At 34.6% G+C, this 23393-nt stretch overlaps 1 protein-coding gene across 1 annotated transcript in view; it reads right to left on the minus strand.

Annotated features, from left to right (window-relative positions):
• The window catches only part of LOC149215219 (pyruvate kinase isozyme A, chloroplastic-like), a 124216-nt gene extending 114067 nt beyond the window's left edge, over positions 1 to 10149 (minus strand). Inside the window, exon 1 of the mRNA XM_089392564.1 lies at positions 9346 to 10149. Within this exon, the coding sequence (XP_089248690.1) occupies positions 9346 to 9918 (573 nt within the window). The 5' untranslated portion in view covers positions 9919 to 10149. The remainder of the gene's footprint in view (positions 1 to 9345) is intronic.
• Between the last annotated feature and the right edge of the window lie 13244 nt (positions 10150 to 23393).

The raw sequence follows: 23393 nt of genomic DNA on the forward strand, positions 1-23393 counted from the left end.
TATAATGCAATAGGCACACCAAAAGATAAGGGGTGTACGAGTGCATTAAGGATAGGAGCACATCATAGATGGGATAAAAGTAAAAAAAAAATTACATGTTTCATTTTCACTCCTGTAGCACTCTATCATTCCAATATGTTTATGCTTTGTCAAATATTTAATCTACTTCACCACTTCTCATTTTTATTATGCTGGTCCTCTTATTTTCTTGACAATGACAAATATATCTTTCCAAAAATCCTATTGAAAAACCTCATATCCGTAATTCCTAAGATTCAATGTTATGAAACCTCATGAATAATCACGAAGCCAAGTAATTTGGTTTATGTTATTTATTTACATATATAAAAGAATATTTTATTTTCTAGTGGTAGAATTCTATTTTGTTTTTGGTCTAATGCATTTTCTATGACGCACAAGTTTTGTAATAAGCAGATGTAGAGTGGTGTGTATGTTTACATAGTGCATTGCTTTCCAATGATGTGTGTGAGACAATTCAAACACACAACATAAAATATAAGAAAATATTAAAAATATGTTTGATTTGCTATAGTGCATACGTAAGAACTTTGCACATTATTCTAATTGCACCAATACCTATGAGAAGTCATTCCCAGTTATCTTTACATGTGTCTAATGGGTCATTGCTACTAGTGCACATTGGGAACGTGGTGCATGCTAATGTAATAGTGCCATGTTTGTGTTGCATGTGATTAGTTATGATGTATTGAACACATGAAAAGGTAAGAAGACACGACCCGATATTCAATTTTGGCATTGTATTTAATATGGTATAATGTATAATCACAGTGTATTTGCATCGTATGATATTAATAGCAAAGCATTGTACATTCATGGTGTAATTATTATATTAAGGTGTAGTATTAACAATACATCTAAATATATATATATATATATATATATATATATATATATATATCTGAAGAAATATTTGGGCAAATCCACTTGAAGGGATCACTTTTTGTCGGGTTACTAATAAAACCTAACCGCAAAAATGTCAAGGAAAATTGACCTCATAACCTCCTATTAACAAAATGCTTTAACAATATGAACTCAATCAATTAAAATAATCCTCAAAACTTTTTTATTACTACATCAATATTATACATGATTGTAATAAAAAACAATAACATACCCGATAAATATTAAATATACATTGCCACCCAAACTATATCATATTAATGCACCTAAACCATATCACGTTAACTCTCCTAAAATATTATCATATTAATACACCCAAACCCTATCATATTAACACTCCTAAAATATTAAAATATACACGAATACGCTGTTAAAATATTTCAAATACAAACACCTTAATAAATCATTGTCCCTTATTTTGATCCCCCTTTATTGACCATCAAAATAACCCAAAAACTCATTTCATAACTATGAAATGGTCTTAACTTTCCATAAGTCCTTAATCATTGCTAAGATATTAAGGTCCCACACCCACATGAAGTGATTGATTGTAAGAGTTGGGCATGTAATACAAAGCCACGTTTAATATTTTGTGTTGCAACATGTAACATAATAGCCTTAAATTTATACTCAACTATTTCCAGTGTCAATAACTATTGACTTAAACATGTACTAATGAAACTAACAAGTTGTCGAATCATTATTAGGAATGTGACTCCTTATTTTGAAAACACATATTTCAAGAGCTAATTTTATTATTTTTTATATGGAATGTAGTGATTTACAATTATATAGTTTTTAAGGGGTTAAAAGACCAAATTACTAAGCAAATGGGTCCCATCGCATAAACAAAGGAGTCTTAGATATTAATTTGGTATTTTTTTAATTTTTTAATTTTTTTAATTATAAGATTTTTTTATTAATTAGGAAAAAGATTATATATAATCAAAGTGTTTCAAAGTATAAAAATTCTTATTTATTATAAGAGGACTACAGATCTTGGTTTATCGATTAAAAATATTAGTAAATCTACTAATTAACAACAAATTATCAGAGACTAATCATGGCAGTAATTACAGGAATAACATACTTATTCTTTGAAGATTTAGGATGAAAACTTTAGGGTTTTTTGGGTTGAGAAGGAGAAAATGCTTCTAATATTGACATGAATTTCTTTGACTTGACTAACTTTTCTCCATCTTATTGGATCAAGGCCTTAATGCTCTAGCATCGTTTTTTATCCTCCTTGACTATCAAGGGGGGATCTTTGAAAGATTGCATATGAAATCCTAAATGGGGATTTGAAGAACTTGAACTAGATTGAGCATTATCTGTTTGACTCTTGGATTTGAGATATTCCCTGTAAATATTCTTGATATGATGGCCTGACATGGATTATAGATATTTATCGAGTCTATACTCTGTTATAAGAATCAGTAGGTGTGGATCATTCAAAATCCATGTCATTTAAGGGGTCTTGAATCTCATCATCTTCCGTTACTAAGTTAGTTGGCTCCTTTGGCAACGATTTTTTTTCTTACCTTGTGGATTCTTTTTCTTAGACTCTATTAGGGGAAACAAAGATTTGGGAATACTTCCAACCGCTAGTTGGGGGATTGTATGATTATTTCTTGTGTTGGGATCTTGTAAAGAGAGGAGAGACATAAACATGTTTCTAGATTTGGGGTCTTGACCAAAATTTGTAGCTCCCTAAGCTCTCAAAGTCCTTTGCAGTTGGGGAATTTTTCAAATCCCTCATGCTCTTTATGAGTTGATTCATCTATGGGTGAATCCTTTACAATCAAAGGACAATCTCTAAAAGGATTTTCATATTCATGACATTGTCTACATGAAAATAAGACATTTTCATAATCCAGTGTTGGTTTCCAAAGGTTATCTTGATAATAAATATCTATTGAAGCTAGAAGAGGCTAAGAAATATTCATATAGACACAAATCCTTGCATATGACGTGTATCTACATCTCTTCATTGCCTCTGAAACCTTGACAAAGTTACCAATGGCATTGCCAATGCCTTCAATGATTTCTTCTTCCCAATATTCCTTTGGAAGAGAAAATATATAAACCTATAGTGGGGCAACAAGGAAGTCTTCCTTCTCAGTATCGTACTGCTCTTTCCAAAATGACATGAAGAGCCCATAATTATTAAAAAACTAAGGCCATCTTTCAAAACCATCATTCTGTCCTCCAAGCTGGAAAAAATTACCGTGAAGAACCCTTTTTCTCCTAGCTCTAGATCTATTTGTCCCTTGAGGTTCCATTTATTTTGGATCCAACAGATCAGGGACTTTTCAAATGGCCATAATCCAATGAACTTGCAAATCAAAACATGGTCCTACATATATTGGACGTATTCTACAATCTTGTTGGATATGACCTCATATTTTGGATCTTATACCACTTTGGTAAGCAACGAGGCTTGAATTTTATTTTGCTAAAATGTTCCAATCTATTCTTTCTCAGAGTGAATAGAATCTCCATTTCCTCTAGCTAATATTTGAAAGTGATGTGAATGATGAGGTGTTTGAGAGGGATTACTGGCATATCCAACATTCCTATGAACTCTTGAGACAATTTCACTGAAAGAGGGGGCTGAGTCCCCTCATGTAGAACTAGCCATGAACAACTATGCAGAACAAACCCTAGGAAAGAGCCCTAGATGAAAAATATGATCTCAATGCAATCAACACTCTATCAATCAATATCGAATTGTACTTTATTTTTTTAATATTTTGATACATGACTTTTCTTGATTGCACTGGGAGGTGCTCTCCAATCCAATATAGTAGAGATGTTGTAATGTTTAACATTTTGACTCTGTGAAAATAAAATAAAACAAAATAAAATAACATTTTCATACTCCAACACATGGTATTTCCCATAGTATTCTTCTCTAATGTGGCCTATTTAAGGGCTAATAATTAAACCAATCGAGATCCATCTTAATTCTGTATCTACCAAATGCCGAGAGGGATCGAATTGCTTTTCAATCTAAAAGAGGTTTACACCTCAAGAGAGAGATTTGATCGACCTTGACACACTTGGCGGATCCAAAGTTAAGATAAATCTAGACTAATGTCTAAGTTCACTACAACCTTTTATATATATATATATATGTTATTAATTGATTCTCCAATTAAATTGTTTAAGAAGCAATATGGTTCTTCATAAGACAACATAAGGTTGATAAGTTGATGTGATTTTTAAATATAAAAAATATAAAAAAACAAACTTGAATAAATAAATATATCATTAAAAAATGGATTCACTCGTAAAAAAACAATATAGAAATCAAACAATATGAAAAAGCTTACCATAAATAAAAATTATATTATTTTTTTTATTGATTTTTAAATATTAATTCATAATCATTTTTAATAAATAATTATAATTGGAAATACTTGAAATTATTTGAGTGAGATAACTCACTATATTATATTTAAGATTAACTCATATCATATTCTTTTTTTTAGTTTTAGGAGAATTAATAAACATCTAGGTTTATTTTTATTAATTATGTTTATTAATTCTAGATTGAAGTTTATTTGGTTACTATTAGGTTGACTTATAGTAATTAGTTTTTTGTCTTTAAAATAACTAAATTAGAAATCTATATAATATTGACCATATCTAGGTTTGAGGTTGAAATTTCCTAAATTTATCTTATTTTAGTACATATTGGTCATATAAACAAAGAATATGAAAACCTTAAATTAAAATGATCTTACTACCAAAAATTGAAATGATGGTCATGTAGAGATAGTTTCACTACACATCTATCATTTTCCTCTTCCACTCTCATTGAGGGTATACACATGATGATGAGATCTTAGTTAGTACTAATTATGTTGTGGCCATTGAGGGATGTTACCCTGAGATTGGGGGACTATGAGATTGAAGGGTTGAGGTTACATCCTTCTAGCGTTAGGTTGATTGATTAAGATTTTTGATTTTTTTTTTTGCGAGAATTGTCTAATCTCATTGTTGTCGTGCTTCATACTAGTTTTTCTATTCTCATGACAATAAATACCCTCTTTTTAATGTGGACAATTTTAGCTATGAACAATAATCCTTTCTTCATTACCGAAGTTAACCTAAAAAATTACACATAAAAATTTCATATTTTATTTAGTTTTAAAAAGATATTTCGCTCTATAATATAGAATCTTTATTTTTATTTTTTTTTCTATTGCAAACTCTAAATAATATATATAATTATTACAACATATTATATTAATTAATTAATAACTCCAAATAATATATATAATTATTTCTAACATTTAATTATTACAATATATTATATTAAATAATTTTAATTTAGATTAAAAAATATTAACTTTAATTAATATTATTATTATATTAAATAATTTTAATTTAATAAAAAACATTAACTTCAATTAATACGAATATGTTATATTTCTAATAGAAACATAGTTAGGGAAAAAATTCATCACGGTAAACAAATATCATTAATCAATATGGACACTCTACATTAAAACCTATATAAATTCAAACACATTATATTTATAGTGAAAATGATCCCATCACACATAATAAATGTGAATAAAGTCTAACCAATAAATTAATTTCAATAAACTTTTTATTATTCTAACCCATGAATTAATTTCAATAAACCTCTTACTATTCTAACCCATGAATTATTTCAATAAACCTCTTACTATTACTATTAACTTTCACGTGGAGTACTATAATTTACTTAACTTTTAATCATAGATTGTTTTTTCTATATAATATATAAATTTGTTTTATTCTAAATTTAATTTAAAGAAAAAAAGTTATTTATTATTTCAACACTACGAATTTCATCACACATTTATGGTTAATGGTGGCTAATAACTACTTTAGAATATAGAATTTAATGTTGGGTGTAGATAATATATAGACACCATTCTAATTAGTAGTACACTTATTTTTCCCTGCAATATATGGATTTGTCCTATCCTATACTATGCTCAATTCAAAGAAAAATAAGTTATTCACAATCTCAATGCTACAACTCTCATAACAAGTTACACCTAATACTACAACTCTCATAACAAACTGCACCTAATACTACAACTCTCCTCACAAATTAGGTTAGATTATAAAAGAAGTCATTCATCTCAATACTACAACTCTCATAGCAAATTGGTAGCTAAGTTGCACCTAATACAACAACTCTCATCCCAAGTTGCACTCTCATGGCAAGTTGTTAAATAGTAAAAGAATTCACTTTCCATTCAATACTACAAGTTAGTAAAAAAAAGTCATTCACCATCTCAATACTACAAGTCTCATATCAAATTGGTAGCTAATAATCACCTGGTTAGGTAGAATTTAGTGATGCAGGTGATAGAAAGGCTATCCATTGAATTGATACTAATTCAAATTAATGATCCCTATGCCACTTACCACAACATTAAACACTGCCTAATAATCACCTGGTTAGGTAGAATTGAATTAATGATCCCTATGCCACTTACCACAACATTCTAATAATCACATGGTTAGGTAAAATTTAGTGATGCAGGTGATACAAAGAACATTCTAATAATCACCTATCCATTGAATTGATACTAATTCAAATTAATGATCCCTATGCCACTTACCACAACATTAAACACTGCCTAATAATTACCTGGTTAGGTAGAATTGAATTAATGATCCCTATGCCACTTACCACAACATTCTAATAATCACCTGGTTAGGTAAAATTTAGTGATGCAGGTGATACAAAAAACATTCTAATAATCACCTGGTTAGGTGGTTAGGTAGAATTGAATTAATGATCCCTATGCCACTTACCACAACATTCTAATAATCACCTGGTTAGGTAAAATTTAGTGATGCAGGTGATACAAAAAACATTCTAATAATCACCTGGTTAGGTAGAATTTAGTAATAGTCACCTGGTTAGGTAAAATTTAGTGATGCAAGTGATACAAAGAACATTCTAATAGTCACCTGGTTAGATAAAATTTAGTGATGCAGTGATACAAAGGTTATCCATTGAATTGATACTAATTCAAATTAATAATCCCTATTCCACTTACCACAACATTAAACACTGCCTAATAAGGTTTTTAGGCAGCGTGATCTCTATGCCACTGCGTAAGAGGATGGATGAAATGCGTATAACAGCATTAAACACTGAGTAGCAAGGTGGATAAGGCTCTCGTCGCTTGTTTATCATTACGTACATTCTTTCCGGAGTTCATAGCCACTTATGCATGTGGGATCATCTCATAAAACAAAGTGACGTGGAAAATCTCTCATCGTTGAAATCACTGTGCACAGCAAAAACATCCCGACTTCATTTATATTGTAGATAGATCCAACCACTGCAGCGGACCAGCAAGCCGACATTTTCTGTTCACAATGATTTATTTCTCTTACGCTGTCAGTATATTTTCTCCTGTCCACGACAGTTTACAAGTGGCCCACTGCTGCGGCAACTTCTTAGTGATCTGTATTTCATGAGATATATTGCCCGATCTCCTCCCTGCAAAATCGCCCATGTCAGATATATGGGCAGATCTCTTTTTTGACTGGTTGGATCTGTAATTTTTGAACATAACCTTCTCTCTGCTATTTATTTCCTGTGAACGCAGAGCATGGCTCGTCGTGCACCATATCAGGCTTAACAAACAACGCAATACACTTCTGATTACACCAGTAGATAACTGGGAACTTCATATTGGTTGACTCCGTTGCCTATAAATAAGCAACAATCGATCACACTGGTTTAATAAGTGTGTAATCAATTTTATTTTTGAGTCGAAGGGTGTATTTTACAGTTTAGTATGATATGTAATGATGTTTATCTCTTAGTCTGAAAAACCCATTTTACAATCCAATATGATCCCTCTAAACTCATGAATCACATTAAATCTGTAAAATCTAAATCTGTAAAATCTATATTAATTTTAATAACATTACATAAATAACTTTGAATTATGTAATCTTAAATTTTTAAAATTCCAAAAACACAAGCAAAGTTAATTGTTTAACCTTAACCACATAAATTCTGAGCTTCACTATCTTCTACACCTACTTTACCCTTACCTTTAATCTCCAATCCTCCTGGGCTCTCCTGTGAGAGCTAAGCCCAATACTACCTCACTTTCTTCTACATTTACCCATTATATTTCAAATTCTCATTTTCCTGTGCTCTTTGTGGAGTGATTTATGCATAGTCTCAATTTGATACTATAACACTATTATTATAACACAAAAATATCATATATATATATAGTTTGAGTGGGCCTAATGTTTAAGAGCACGTGTTTTTTCCTAAAAAGTCACAGGTTCAAAACCAAAGGGGGTAGAATATGTATGCCTTCATAGACTTAGTAGTCAAATGGCTGCAAGAAAGTGGGTCCCTTGTCCCACAAACAAGGGGGTCTGGGGTCTCATACACCAATTTGGTGTCTGGCTTGGCTGTGATCGTAAATACCTAAATTTGCAAGATGCTTCTCTATCTCAAATATGGGTGTATATCAATTTCTGCAAATTTAATCTCACTTTGTACTTTATAAATAAAAATTATACATATTTTATATACAAATTTAATTAACTCACTTTTTTTCTTCCATAATTCACTTATTTTATTATAATAATGTATTCTAACTATTTAATATTTTTCTAGAGAAAAAAAATGAGCCTAAGTGAGGTTGCCAATATAACAATATTCATATGCACGAAACCATCACAACAAAGCTCATCTTATCACTAATGAGAATTTGAATTAAGTGAGAAAAATAACAACTATTATACCCAACCATCTTCTATATATGCATATATAAAAACAACTTCTAGTTATTTACAAAATTTACAATTATTATTAACACTGTAACATTCTAACTATTCAAATTGTTAAAACACAATCAATCATAAAATTAAATATTAAAAAAAAACAAATAAAATATATATTATATATATAATTAATAATGTACTTTCTTTCCTTTTATTGAATATTTCTCTCCAGTGTCCAATCAACACTAACACAAAATGCAAACTAACTGAATTTTTATGGCGGTTCTTATTTAGTAGACTATAGAAAAGTAAATGCTCGCTAACATGTCAGGCATTTACCTTTCGCCCTCTTTCTCCAGGCTGCTATCTCGATGCGCGTGCTGTGAGAGAGAAGGCGAAATGTAAATGCCTGACATATCAGCCAACATTTACTTTTCTATAATCCACGAAATAAGAGTTTCCAATTTCTATCGCTCACTCCCCATACATAACTATCTCATCCCATCAAAGCCTCCTACCACATGAAGGTTTTATAAAAATAAAAATTAACAAACATATAGTTTTAATTTTGAAAACATTTTATTGAAAAAAAAATGAGAGTATCCACCATAAGTGAGAGTAAAATACCTCGGCTTTAACTGAGGCAGCACCTCCCAGATCCCCCATATAAGTCTCGCTCCCCTCTGTTTCCATCATTATAACCACCGCATAGCCCTTCACTGCGTTCAATTTTCTCACGTTCCTGATAACAGTGCGGTGCCAATCCCTGGTACCGTGGCACATATTTATTCTCGCCACGTTCATCCCGCCCACTGCCAGCGCTTCAAGCTGCTCCAAACCACAGCAAGCAGGCCCAATCGTGCACACCAGCTTCGTCCTCCTCGTATGTCGGAGCCCGTGTTTCTTCAGGTCGGCCTCTGTCAGACTGTCCACTTCCATAACTCCCGGAGCCATTGCGACGCTTTTCTTGACAATAACGCCGCTAGCAGAACCATTATTATTGTCATTAATTGCGATCTCTGACTCTGAAATCAATGGAGATTGACCGATTTCCAGCATTGCGGAGATCCTATTGTTCTGTAGCTTTTGCCTCAGCTTCTGTGGCGGCCATTGACGGGTTTTGGCTGAGGAAAATGCCGCGATTCGAACCTGGAGTGGGAATTTGTGGACTGAAAGGGGGTTTTGCAATAGCTGCGCCATTAGATAATTTCAGAACTGCTAATGGCGGTTATTCTCGCAAATTTAGCTCAAAATTGTTCGAAGAGCAGAATTTGACCGATCTTGACACTTATAAAAGCGATAAAACCCTCGGTATTTAGGGTATTTGGAAGGAAATGCGGAGATTTTCGTATCGATTCGAAGCTCTGCGAGCAGCGGAGGTGTCAATAGTGTTAATGGAGTGACAGATGCGGAGTGAGCACTGGAGGTGCCGTGCTCTATGCACGGTCGATATTTACAAAGAACTTTGACTTATATTTCGCGCTTGGCTTGCGAGTCGTGACAAAACCCTCGCATCCCCTGCGGCGAAAAATGCGAAACGTGGTTTGGCAGGTGGGCGTTTCGAACCTGGGTCGCTAGGCTTGCCACGACAGTCTCGACGGGATCAAATAGCTGTAGATGCGAATTCTTGGCTGGTCTGGAAAGTCTGGTAGTTGGCTTTCTGGGACAAAAGGCTCGTGGGAGAATGCAAAGAAACAGAGTCAGAGGTATGAATAAAAAAAATCATTTATAGTTGGGTTCCTTTCTTTTGATTCTCTAATGTTGTCCTTTTGGATTTATTATGAGAAAAGTTAGAGGAAGGAAGGATATTATGCAATAGTCACATTGAATTTGAAGCTATATGATTATGTCAAGCAATATATAATATACACCTTGTACTTGAAATGACTTTATGGTATAATATACACCTTGTACCTGAAATGACTTTATAGTATAATATAGGCCACGTCTAACCAGCCATCTTCAGGGTATTTAATGTTCGGGGATATGCACGCTGGTTAACGCGATAATACGGGAGCGGTCAGTTTCGGCTTTAAATAATATTTTGTCTTTCGCGTGTTATCGGGCTAAGCTGTGTGCGTATCCCTGGACATTTAATACCCTGGAGATGACTGGTTAAGCCTAGGCGTATAATATACACCTGTACCTGAATTGACTTAAAAGTCAAAATATGATATATAAATCTAAATGTTGTATATTTTAATTTATATCACATTGTGAGAAAAGTTGAAGATAGAAGGATACACTCATATCATGCAATCTCACATTGAATTTGAAGCTATATGCTTATGTCACATTCTTTCCAATAGTATTGTTTGGACAACTATAATATAATATACATCCTGTACCTGAAATGATGTGAAAGTCAGGATATGATATATAAATCTAAATGTTGTATATTTTATTTATATAACATGTGGGATGTATATTATTTGTGTTTATTTTATAGGTGTGATATCTCTCATATATATTTATTATGATTTTGGTATCATTTATTATGATTTTGGTACCATGTGAGTAGGTTTAATAAGTAATATGTGTTTTTTTTTTGAGTTTATAGGTTAAGATTTAGAGGGTAGAGTATGTAAATTTTTTTAAATTTTAACAATTAAATGGTTGAGCAAAAGTGGTTCCTTGTTCCATAAACAAGGGGGTCCATACACCAATTTGATGTTTGACTTGGTTTTCACTTTCAAATTATATTATTATTATTATTAGTAGTAGTAGTAATAAATATTCATTTAGTGTCGTGGGTAGGTATCTCCACTCATTGGGAGTAGAGTTTGTTCTCCCATCTACTTGTGTTAAATTATGAGGGACATGCTTGACCCATTGTGAAAAGGCTCAAAGAGTAGGCACCCCCATGTCTAGCTCTTGCTAAGTCATAAGTTATTTGTATATTTAACTTGCTAGTTGTTGGATATGCTCTTGGTGGTATAGTGGGAGTGGGGCTCTTGCTAAGTCATAAGTTATTGGTATATCTAATTTCCTAGTTGTTGGATATGCTCTTGGTGGTATAGTGGTAGTGGGAAGATTTGATCCTGGTCTCCTTTTGGATTACTCCAACATATTGGTTAAAAAAATAAAAATTAAGATTCATTTATTAATTAAAATTAAATTTTCTTAAATATTCTAAAAGTTTAAATTAATTTTAAAAGAATAATTAAAAAATATCATTTTTTAAAATTATTTGTCATTTATAAAAGATAATAAATACTATAAAAATGTTAATAGAAGAGTAAGAATTTCAATAACTCATCAATGTCCTCCTAGTCAATGTTTGGTTGGTTAATGAGAATTGGTTTATCACACAATACTTGTTTTTAACATTAAAAAACTAAAATAACCTATAGTTTAGTTGGCTCTTATTATTATTATTATTTTTAATATGGTGTATACTTTCACATCAATAAATCCATTACATAATTCACACCTAGATATATATCCCACCACCATATTGTTATATGCAATATTTATGTGTCATTTAATGAAAGATTTCCAAAAACTCTAAACATGTTGTCTTTGTGAATTCCGCTTTGAATTCATGTGTTATGAAGATTTCTAATTCTTTTCAATATGAGAGTTGGCATCACATTTATTGTACATACTTCATGGGTGCTTGCACATAGATGTTATCCAATTTTGGTGCAACATGAGCACACTAGCATAGAAATTCCAAGAATGCACGTGTATTCTCATAAATGTGAACATAGAAGTTACAAGAAAGTGTGCACAATCTAAGAAACATGAGCATGTTTCTTTTTTTCCCTATCTTCAACCTTTGCCAAACCTCCATATTGAGTATCCAAAGTGGTCTACATACATGCACATGTTCTTAAAAAAAGGGAGAGAGAGAAGGGGGGAAGGAGAAATAGAGAGGGTGATAGAGAGAGAAGGGAAGGATGGTGAGAGGAAGAGTGAGTGATGGAGAGAAAAACACATACACGCAGGCGTTATAGTAACATGTTTGTGTTATAGAAACACACGCACATTATAAATGTGAGCATGTGTTGTTTGAAATACAAACGTGTATGTGTGCACGTTATTAAGTTCAAAAACAATTGCTAGGATCACCTTATTTGAACTACATGGTGGACAAGGTTGCTACTTTTGTTTTAAGTTTCGATTGACAAGCCTCTTGGTGTGGTTTGCATAAACTAAACAACATCCATTTTTACAAATTCTTTACTTTCAACCACGTTTATGTATATGATCAATGTGTTCATTGTTAATAAAATTGCACACACTTATAGAGCTCTATGAGCAGATTGTGTGAGAGAGAGAGAGAGAGAGATTAATTATTAATTATTTATTTATTTTTATTTGGACATATATAATTTTACTTTCTTAAAAATATAAGTTTGTTATTATTTTTTTGTTATAACATTTGATTGGTTGACATATCTTGGAATCAGAAAATGGCCTCACTAGTAAAGATGAAGACCTATGTACTTCAAAAGCAAAAAAAAATGATTATGTTAAGACCGACCCTCGTAGTAGGGGATTGTGTCATTTCAAGGATTCACTAGCTTTCTTAATTTAAAAAAAAAAACATAAATTAATATTACACATTATGGAAAAATAGTGGTACACAAGAACTAGAATCCAATTTAAAAAAAAGGTCCATTTACATGCTAAACCTAGGGACTAATGTGAACATATGCATTATATTTTAGAGAAAAAATAATATACCGATCTTAAAAAAACACCATTTTTTTAGTTATACAAATTTTCCATAAGAAAAAATTATATATTCAAGAAGTTTTTTTTTTGGTCTACATTTCATCTCTTTATACCATGTCCTAAAAGGTTGTGTAAGTACATCTACTAATTCTTATTAATGATCAAATTTCAATTTTTATGGACTTCCATTGCTATTAACATGTCATAATTGGACAACATTATCTTGCATGACCCCTCGTGTTCTTGAATCTCACACTTGCACAATGCCATTTCTTTTGTTATCTTTACCTACACTCTTAGCTGTGTAAAAACCCAAAACAACTATTCACAAATTATGAATGTAAATGGTAATGACATTGAGAACTTATTAGTAAGATTAATTACAAATGAGTTGCTTAATGTCAACATTGAAGAGAAATTGATAAACATATAGGCACCCCACAAAAATCATGTCATGTTTCTTTTTTCATATTCACATATTCCATCTCACTGATAGTCTCAACCATGTTGATTCACAATTATTTTATTGCTCCCATAATGCTATGGGTTTGCTAGGTAAAATTCATGAAATGGTTATAACTTTGATATCTAATATGATTATCATTTCAACATATTGCACACCTCTCAACCACTTAGTATGTAATTCATGAATGTCCATTGATATAATAGATAATAGGAACAAAACACATAGCAAAGAATTTAATGTAAATGTCTCAACAATCCACCAATCTTGTACAAATTTAGTGAAGCTCATCATAAAGATAATATATAATTTTTCTTTGATTCATATAATTTTTTTTAATTATTATCATTGGGATTAAAAACTCTATTAAACTTGGTGAAATCTTATCTTATATGTTCTTAATTAAGTTTAGATATGAACTTGTATAAATTGAACCACATCAACATTACAAAACATAAACTTAGGTAATGGCAGAAGTGTCCTCAGACACGTAATTTTATTAATCAGAAAAAACAATTACATAATTGATTTGCAAGAGCTTACACCCGAACAACCAAACACTCTTGCAATGAGCTATTTATAAGCTCCATGTCCTAACTACCTCTAATTATGGATCACTTATTAAATAACAAGTGTCCATTTACAATAAATGCTATTCAAACCAATTAGCTAACTAATCTCCTATAATAGAGCCTAAGATACGACACATTTGGAGAGTCATATCTAGTTACAACAATATGCTAATTCTAAAAGTCTCCATTAAATAATTAAACATTCTAGAATAATAATTATTAATTTAATATCTTAAATTAATAATTATTTTATTCTAATTTTATAACCTATGATAAAATTTGTATTTTTGGATCATCTAACATTCCCCCCTATGATCCAAAGATACATTAGAACAGATACCAAGTTCATCCCTGAACTTAGTAAATTTTATTCTGCCAAGCGGTTTGGTGAAAATGTCGGAGATCTGATCTTCAGAAGGACAATAAACTGGTTTGAGGACATCTTTGGCAATGAGAGACCTGATATGATGATACTTGGTGTCCACATGCTTTGTCTTTGAATGAAAAACTGGGTTCTTGGCAAGTTTGATGGCTGACTGGCTGTCAATGAACAATGATGTAGCTTCTCCCTGAGAAATGTCCAAGTCCTGCAAAATTCAGCGCAACCAAACAATTTCACATGCTGCTTCCCATGCTGAAATGTACTCTGCTTCTGCTGAAGAAGTGGCCACTGTAGCTTGTTTCTTACAACTCCAAGATACTATTGCTGACCCCATATTCATTAAATAACCTGATGTTGATGCTCGATCATCAATACTCCCAACAAAGTCGGCATCAGAATATCCACCAAGTACAAAATTTTTAGTCTTTGTGTAAAGAAGACCAAAATCTTTTGTTCCTTGGATATATCGAAGAACTCTTTTGGCTGCATTCCAGTGGCTGTCTCGTGGTTCCTGCATAAAACGGGAAAGAATACTGACTGCATAAGATAGATCAGGACGAGTATTTGTCAAATAAATCAAGCTGCCAATCAACTGTCTGTAAGTTGTACTGTCCACCTTTCCCCCCCTTCAAATTTTGAAAGTTTCAAGTTTTGCTCCATGGGGGTGAGAACGAGCTTGCAATCTTGCATGCCAAATCGCTGAAGAACCTCTGCGGCATACTTACTCTAAGAAATGAAAATATGATGTGGACGTTGGAAGACTTCAACTCCAAGATAGTAGTGAAGTAATCCCAAATCTATCATCTTAAAACCTGCATGTAACTCCTTTTTGACCTGTGCAATATGATCATCATGATTGCCAGTGATGATCAAATCATCGACATACATAACAAGAATTACCAGATATTTTCCTTGTTGTCGCACATACAAAGTATCATCAGATTCACTTCGTTGAAAACCAACTTTCTTAAGGTAATCATCCATCTTGGCATACCAGGCTCGGGGAGCTTGTTTTAACCCATATAAAGCCTTGATCAATTTGCAGACTTTATGTTCTTGTCCTTCCACTTCAAAACCTGGTGGTTGGGTCATATACACGTCCTCCTGTAAATCCCCGTTGAGAAAAGCACTTTTCACATCCATTTGATGAACTTTCCATCCTTTTTGAGCGGCCAATGCAAGTGTTAATCGGATGGTGTTCCATTTAGCTGTTGGAGCAAAGGTTTCTTCATAATCAATGCCTTCCTGCTGCGCAAAACCTTTTGCGACAAGTCGTGCTTTATACTTGTCAAGTTCACCCTTCTGATTATACTTAATTCTGTAAACCCATTTGCATCCTATGGGTTTAACATTTGCTGGACAATCAACAAGTTTCCAAGTGTTGTTATCAATTACTGCTTTATATTCTTCAACCATAGCCTGTTGCCATTCTTTATGTTTTACTGCCTCTTTGTATGTGGAAGGTTCAGTAAAATCATTTGCTATCAAGGCAAAATTGCCTTCACTTCTATGTGCCCTTCGGGTGCTAGTTTTATTCTATTCATCAGGCTTTACATCTTTCAAAAGTTGAACTGCCCATTTCGGAAGTTGGTGCTCACTTGTTTGCGCTTCTGTAAAGTCCCCATCATTGTAAAGAGGATTAATATAAACTGATGTTCGTCGTTCAAATGAAGAATGTGGAGACTCACTGTCTGAAGAACTGATACTGCTTGGAGATGCGGATGAACTGCTAGAAGACCCAGATGATGTTGTTGATGTAGATGGACTGGATGACTCATCTTCGGAGGAAGGAAAATCAAGTTCATACCAATTTGGTGAAGTTGGTTGACTTTGCATTTTTCCATTTCTTTTACTTCCCTTAGTTTCTAATTTGTGAAGAAGATTTTCAATTTCTTCAGCACTCTTACTCTTTGTTTCATCAAAAATGACATCCCTGCTCACAATGAATTTTCCATTGGTCAAAAGACGATACCCTTTCTTCTCATCAGAATAGCCAATCATTGTGCATTTTAAACTTCTGGAGTCAAGCTTAGTTCGTTTTTCTTTTGGAACTAAGGCATAACACACTGACCCAAAAACTCGAAGATGTTTAACTCGAGGTTTGAAACCAAACCAAGCTTCATAAGGTGTGATTCCGTCTAAAGAAGCAGTTGGAGATCTGTTTCTTAAGTAGACAGCTGTATGTATTGCTTCCGCCCAATATGTTGGACTTAACCTCTTGAATGTTAACATGGATCTCGCCATTCCTAACAAAGTGCGATTCATTCTTTCGACTACTCCATTTTGCTGTGGAGTGTAAACATTAGTGAGATGTCGTCTTATGCCATTGTCACTGCAATAGGTTTTGAATTCATTTGAAGTGAATTCTCCCCCATTATCTGTCCTGAGAGTACCTATCTTTTCTTTGACTTCATTTTCAACAAGTTGGCGAAAAAGTTTAAACTTATCAAATGCTTCTGACTTGTTCTTCAAGAAGTAAACCCAAGTCATTCTGCTGAAATCATTAATGAATAGTAAAAAATACTTGCAACCACCAAATGAGGTTTGTAGTGGACCACAAACATCACTGTGAACTAGTTGTAGCCGCCTGTTTGCACGCCATGAACTTGTTGGAAAACTTTCTCGATTTTGTTTGCCATAAATGCAAGCTTCACATTTTGCATTTTCCCTTTTGAATGTGGGAAGTCCTTTAACCATTCCTTGTTTCTGAAATTGAGAAAGACTCTCAAAATTCAAATGTCCATATCTTACATGCCATAGTCTGATAGGTGAAATACCTGTAGTCACTGCCCCTGCAAAATCAGAATGCCTTGGAATAACTGTCCCTTTCATCCGTAACAGTTTTCCATCTTCATAACATGTCATAACTGTTTTCAAGTTCTGTTTGACTGAATTAATCTTGACTAAACCATCTTCCATAATCACTTGATGTCCTGCTTGTCGAATCGTGACTAAAGAGAGCAAATTTTTCTTGAAACTGGGTACATACCATACATTGGAAATCAATTTTTCTCCAATGTCAGGGAGAAAAACTTTTACGACTCCTTTTCCATAAGGAGTATGTTTTGTATCATCAGCAAGAAAAATTGAATTAAGTTGGCATTCTTGAAAATTCCAGAAAAAATCACGTCGACATGTCATGTGTTGAGTTGCCCCGGAATCCAAGATCCAGGCATCTTCATAGTCGCTTCTAAGATGAGATGAAATTTGTGATGCTGGTGAGGAAGTAAAAACATATTTTGAGCTGTCTTTGTAGGAATTTACAGGGTAAGTTCCACAGAAAGAATACCAAAAGGACACCGCTCACAACCAGATCTCAAATCAATACACCAGTATTTTTGACGTGGTTAAAACCCTCAGAGTGCAAGGAGGGAAACAGTCCACGGCCTGTCCCAACGTGGGTACTACAGGCAATTTATTAATCAAAGAATGAAAATTTACATAAGCTTCTCTCATGCACGGATTACCCGAACAATGACCCTCCATGCGCTTTAAATAGAACTCATGGACCAATCGGGTGTCAAGCCACGGATCAAGTGTCGGTAATACCGAGGTGAGAGTGAACCGTCGGATCACTACATATCGTGACCGTCGGATTGTAAGTTACAAAGTGTACAACGGTAAAGAAACACACTTTACCTAACTCTAACCTAACTCTATACTAGACCAAGTTGAACTTAACTATATCCTATGTGTCGGAATATCCTAACATCCCCCCTTAAGAACAACTTGGGATAGGATTGAAGGATTTACAAATATGACACAATAGGAGAAGGAAGGAGGCACTAGAGCCTATCCCCCCTTAGTGACAACTTCCTGAACTCCAAGCATATATCGAAGTTTAGTGAACTTCGCCTCTGTGAGAGCCTTTGTGAAGATGTCTGCAACCTGATCATCTGTTGGACAATATCGCACTTCAAGAACATGGTCATGAATGAGCTTTCTGATGAAGTGCATGTGTAGTTCAATGTGTTTGCTGCGCTGATGCTGGACTGGATCTTTGCATAGCTGAATGGCACTTTGATTATCACACCAAAGTGTGGTTGAATGCTGCTGCTCAAAGCCAAACTCTGATAGGATCTGACGAAGCCACAAGGCTTCCTTACTAGCTTCCACGGCACCACGATACTCTGCTTCTGCTGACGAAAGAGAAATGGCAGCCTGTTTCTTACAAGCCCATGTAATAGGTCCTGAACCAAGAGTGAAGACATAACCGGCAGTAGACTTCCGATCATCAAGGTCACCAGCCCAATCAGAATCAGTGAAACCAACTAACAGAGGAGCTGCTTTGGCACTGTAATGAATCCCAAACTGTACTGTACCTCGAACATAACGAAGTATTCTTTTAGCTGCTTTCCAATGACTTTCACGGGGGTTTTGCATAAAACACGCAACAAGGCCAACAGCAAAGGAAAGATCAGGACGAGTATGGGTTAAATACAGGAGTTTTCCGACAAGTTGACGGTATAAGGTAGCATCAACTTCAGGAGAGGTACAAGAGACTGAAAGTTTGACTCCAGACTGAAAGGGAGAAGGGGCTGGCTTACAGTCTTCCATGTGAAAATGACGAAGAATATCACAAGCATACTTGGACTGGGAAAGGAAAATACCCTCTTGGGATTGCAAGACTTGAAGACCGAGAAAATAGTGTAAATGTCCTAAGTCTGTCATTTCAAATTTCTTTTTAAGGCTGGACTTCACATGGTTTATAAGGTTGGGATCACTACCAGTAAGAATAAGATCATCAACATAAAGAACAAGGATGATAAGAGAGTTGCCCTCTTTCTTGGTGTAGACAGTATTGTCAGAATGACACCTAGAAAAGCCAGATTCTAAAAGAAAGCTATCCATTTTGGCATACCAAGCCCGAGGAGCTTGCTTGAGGCCATAAAGGGATTTCTTAAGTCGACAAACAAGGCTGGAGTCTGTTTGTATGAAGCCAATGGGTTGTTCCATATAGATTTCTTCCTGCAAGTCCCCATGCAAGAAGGCAGATTTAACATCCATCTGATGGACTTCCCATTTTAAAGAGGCAGCAAGGGAAAGAACAAGGCGGATGGAGTTCATTTTGGCAACAGGAGAAAAGGTTTCAGTGTAGTCAATGCCTTCAACCTGTGAAAAGCCCTTAGCAACGAGACGAGCTTTATGTTTATCAACTTTCCCATCTGGTCCATACTTGGTTCTGTAAACCCATTTACATCTAACAAGTTTGCGTCCCTTTGGTAGAGGAACAAGATCCCATGTATCATTTGTCATCAATGAATGATATTCTTCATTCATAGCTGCTTCCCAATGTGGATGGCCTGAAGCTTCTGCAAAAGTGTCAGGATCATGATTTACTGGAGCTTGAGCCAGTAAAGAAGAGGCTCTTTCAAACTGAGAACGTGTACGTCGCTGATCTGTAGGATCACCGGCAAGATCACCTGCTGCATCCCGAGTAGCACGGACCCATCTTGGAAGTTGAGGATCCTGAGAAGGTGGGGGAGGATTATCATCCTCGCTTTCATCATCTGAAGAAGAAATGTTTTCAAAGATAGAAGAGATAGGAAGAGGTGGCACATCCGCCGGACTAGGCTCGCAGGCCGATTTATTTTCATCAAATTTTACATCTCTTCGAATGATAACATTTTTGGACTTAAATGGAATAAGTCTATAACCTTTTACATCTTCAGAATATCCAACAAAAGTACATTTCTCACTCTTAGGTTCTAAAGCTTTATGCTTTTCATCTGGAATATGGGCCCATGCTTCACTTCCAAACACACGAAAGTGACTTACATCTGGTTTAATGGAACTCCAAGCTTCTTCTGGAGTGATATTCTCTAGAACCTTAGTAGGAGTGCGATTGATTATATAATTTGCACAATTAATTGCTTCGGCCCAAAAACTAAGACTGAGTCCTTTGGATTGCAGCATACAATTAGCCATTTCCTTTAAGGTGCGGTTTTTCCTTTCAGCTACACCATTTTGTTGTGGAGTGTATGGAACAGTATGTTGCATTTGAATTCCATTTTCGGTGCAAAAGTTGATGAATGTGTTTTTAACATATTCTCCACCATTATCAGTTCTTAGCTTAAGAATTTGATGTCCAGATTGTTTTTCAACAAATGCTTTGAAGGCCAAAAAAGTGGTAAATACTTCGCTCTTGAGTTTTAAGAAGTATACCCAAGTGCGTCTGGAGAAATCATCAATGAAAGTTAAGAAGTACTTGCAGCCAGAGAATGAAGCAACAGGAAGAGGACCACATAAATCACTGTGCACAAGCTGTAAAGGGGCTGAGGCGTGCCAAGAGGCACGTTTGTCAAAACTGTCCCGATGATGTTTTCCGAGTACACATCCGGAACAAACACCATCTCTGCAAGATACCATAGGAAGACCTGTCACCATATTTTCTTTACATAGATGCTGAAGGGAGCGATAGTTTAAGTGACCAAATCGCTCATGCCAAAGTTTGCTCACTTCATCATTATGAGCAACAAATACTGAGGGAAGATTGGATGACCCAAAGTTGTGAAACTTATACAACCTTTTGGAATCATCAGCAAGACCAGTAGCTAGAATCTGTTTAGGATCTTTTAGATCCTTGATTACAACATCATGAGGTGAAAATTCAACAATTTTACCTTCACCTGAATGAGTTATCTGATAAACAGATAGAAGGTTGCAGGATAAGGTTGGAACACATAATACATCATTAAACTGACCATTGTCTAGATGAACAGTTCCAGTCCCTACAACATTAAGAGATCTATCATCACCAATATATATATTTTTGGTGTTACAATCATTTAAAGAAGAAAACATGGCTTGGCTTTTGGCCATGTGACAAGAGGCTCCAGAGTCAATGAGCCACTCATGAGAATGAGAAGAAGAAGAAGATACATTTAATGCATAACCAGACTGAGATGATTGACAATGAGATGCAGAAAGTGCCATTCCGGAAGTTGAAGTTGAAGTAGGCTCCACATGGATGTTATGTTTCTTCATTGCGGCTTCCAAGGCTTCCATCTTCTTAAAGCATTTAGATTCTAAGTGGCCATCTCGATTACAAAAGTTACAATGTCTAGCAGTCTTCTTCCATTTGTTTTTATTGGTCTTATCATTTTGCTGAAATGATCTTTCATTTTGAGGCTGAAATGGTTTAGGACCATTCTTTTGAGGATATGACTTCTTAGGATTCTTTGAATTTGGTTGCTGCTGGGCGGCTAACGCTTTCGTGGAAGAGTTTCCAAGATTAAGAAGACCAAGGTGTAAGAGTTTTTCTTGTTCTCTTATTAAGGAATCACAAAAGGAGTCAAAGGAAGGGGGCTTGTAGTCTTGTCTTTGACAAATGAAAGCTTCTCTTGTAGAATGGAAAGTGGAAACAAATACAGAGTAGGCTGGTCCCAACTTAGTAAGGATGGAATAAATAAGGTTACCATCGTCTTTCTTAACTTTAACACCTTCCAGGAGATATCTAAGGTTCTTGAATTTGGACAAGAAATCTTCAATGCAAGAAAAATTATTAGGATCCAAAGTAAGCAGCTCATTTTCAAGTTGATGGGCTCTAATTTCATTTTTAATCCCAAAAACTTTAGCAAGTTTTTCTAATGCTTCATGAGGAGTCTCAAGTTCCGCAATGTGGAATCTAAGATCAGGAGAAATAGACATCCCTATCAAACCACGTGCTTGATCTTGTCTATTTTCCCATTTTGCCGCCTTGTCTTCATCTTTTGGTTTCTTCTCTTGGTCTGTGGCTATTCTGAAGAGACCTTTACTTCTAAGTAAATCTTCGATGTAGGCTACCCATTGGAAGTAGTTAGTGCTATCAAGAATGACTTGGCATGGGCTTTCCATTTAAAAAAAACTGAAGCTGAAGATGCTGAAAGTAGGTGTTCCAATGGATAGATCTCGAAAAAATAGGCGGTTTTAAAAAAAACGGCTCTGAAAAAGGCTTCCGGATGAAGAAGTTATGGCTTTTTGAAAAATAATTGTTGAAGTAGCCGGCAAAGTGCGCGAATGTGCGGGAATGAAAAAATCCGCCCCCACAAAATGGAGACTTGAACCCAAGACCTCTACTCTCTTAAAATAGCTTTGAACCAATTGATCTATACAAAAAATTTGAGAGAGAGAGAGAGAGAGAGAGAGAGAGAGGGGGGGGGGCCTCGGTTTGCGTGCTTGCCTTGAGAAAGCTCTTTTTCCCTACAAAACACAAAACACAAAACCCAACACGAATATGCAAAGAAAAACGAACCTTGCGGCTCGAAGTTAGCTTTAGCCAAAAAACTAGAAATTTAAAAAAAAAAAATCTCAAAGTTAGCTTTAGCCGAAAAACTAAATATTTTTCTCAATGTTTCTGATTTTCCGAGATCACACTAAGGTGCAGGGAAAAGAGCATACGCATGAGAAAAATCCTTCCTTTCTGTTTCTGATTTGCCCAGATCGCACAGTCGCAGGGCAAAGAGCATACGCAGAAATGAAAGGTATAGATCCGGTTAAAAAAAAAGGCTAAATAAACTGAGACCGAAATAAGCAGAGAGAAAATAACAGTAAACTGCAAAAAAAAACACTGTATACCTCCCGATCTGAAAAATGA

This window comes from Pinus tabuliformis, chromosome 1_1, assembly GCF_031772625.1.
Source record: "Pinus tabuliformis cultivar Carrire ecotype Pingquan chromosome 1_1, CPIR1, whole genome shotgun sequence".
NCBI lineage: Eukaryota > Viridiplantae > Streptophyta > Pinopsida > Pinales > Pinaceae > Pinus > Pinus tabuliformis.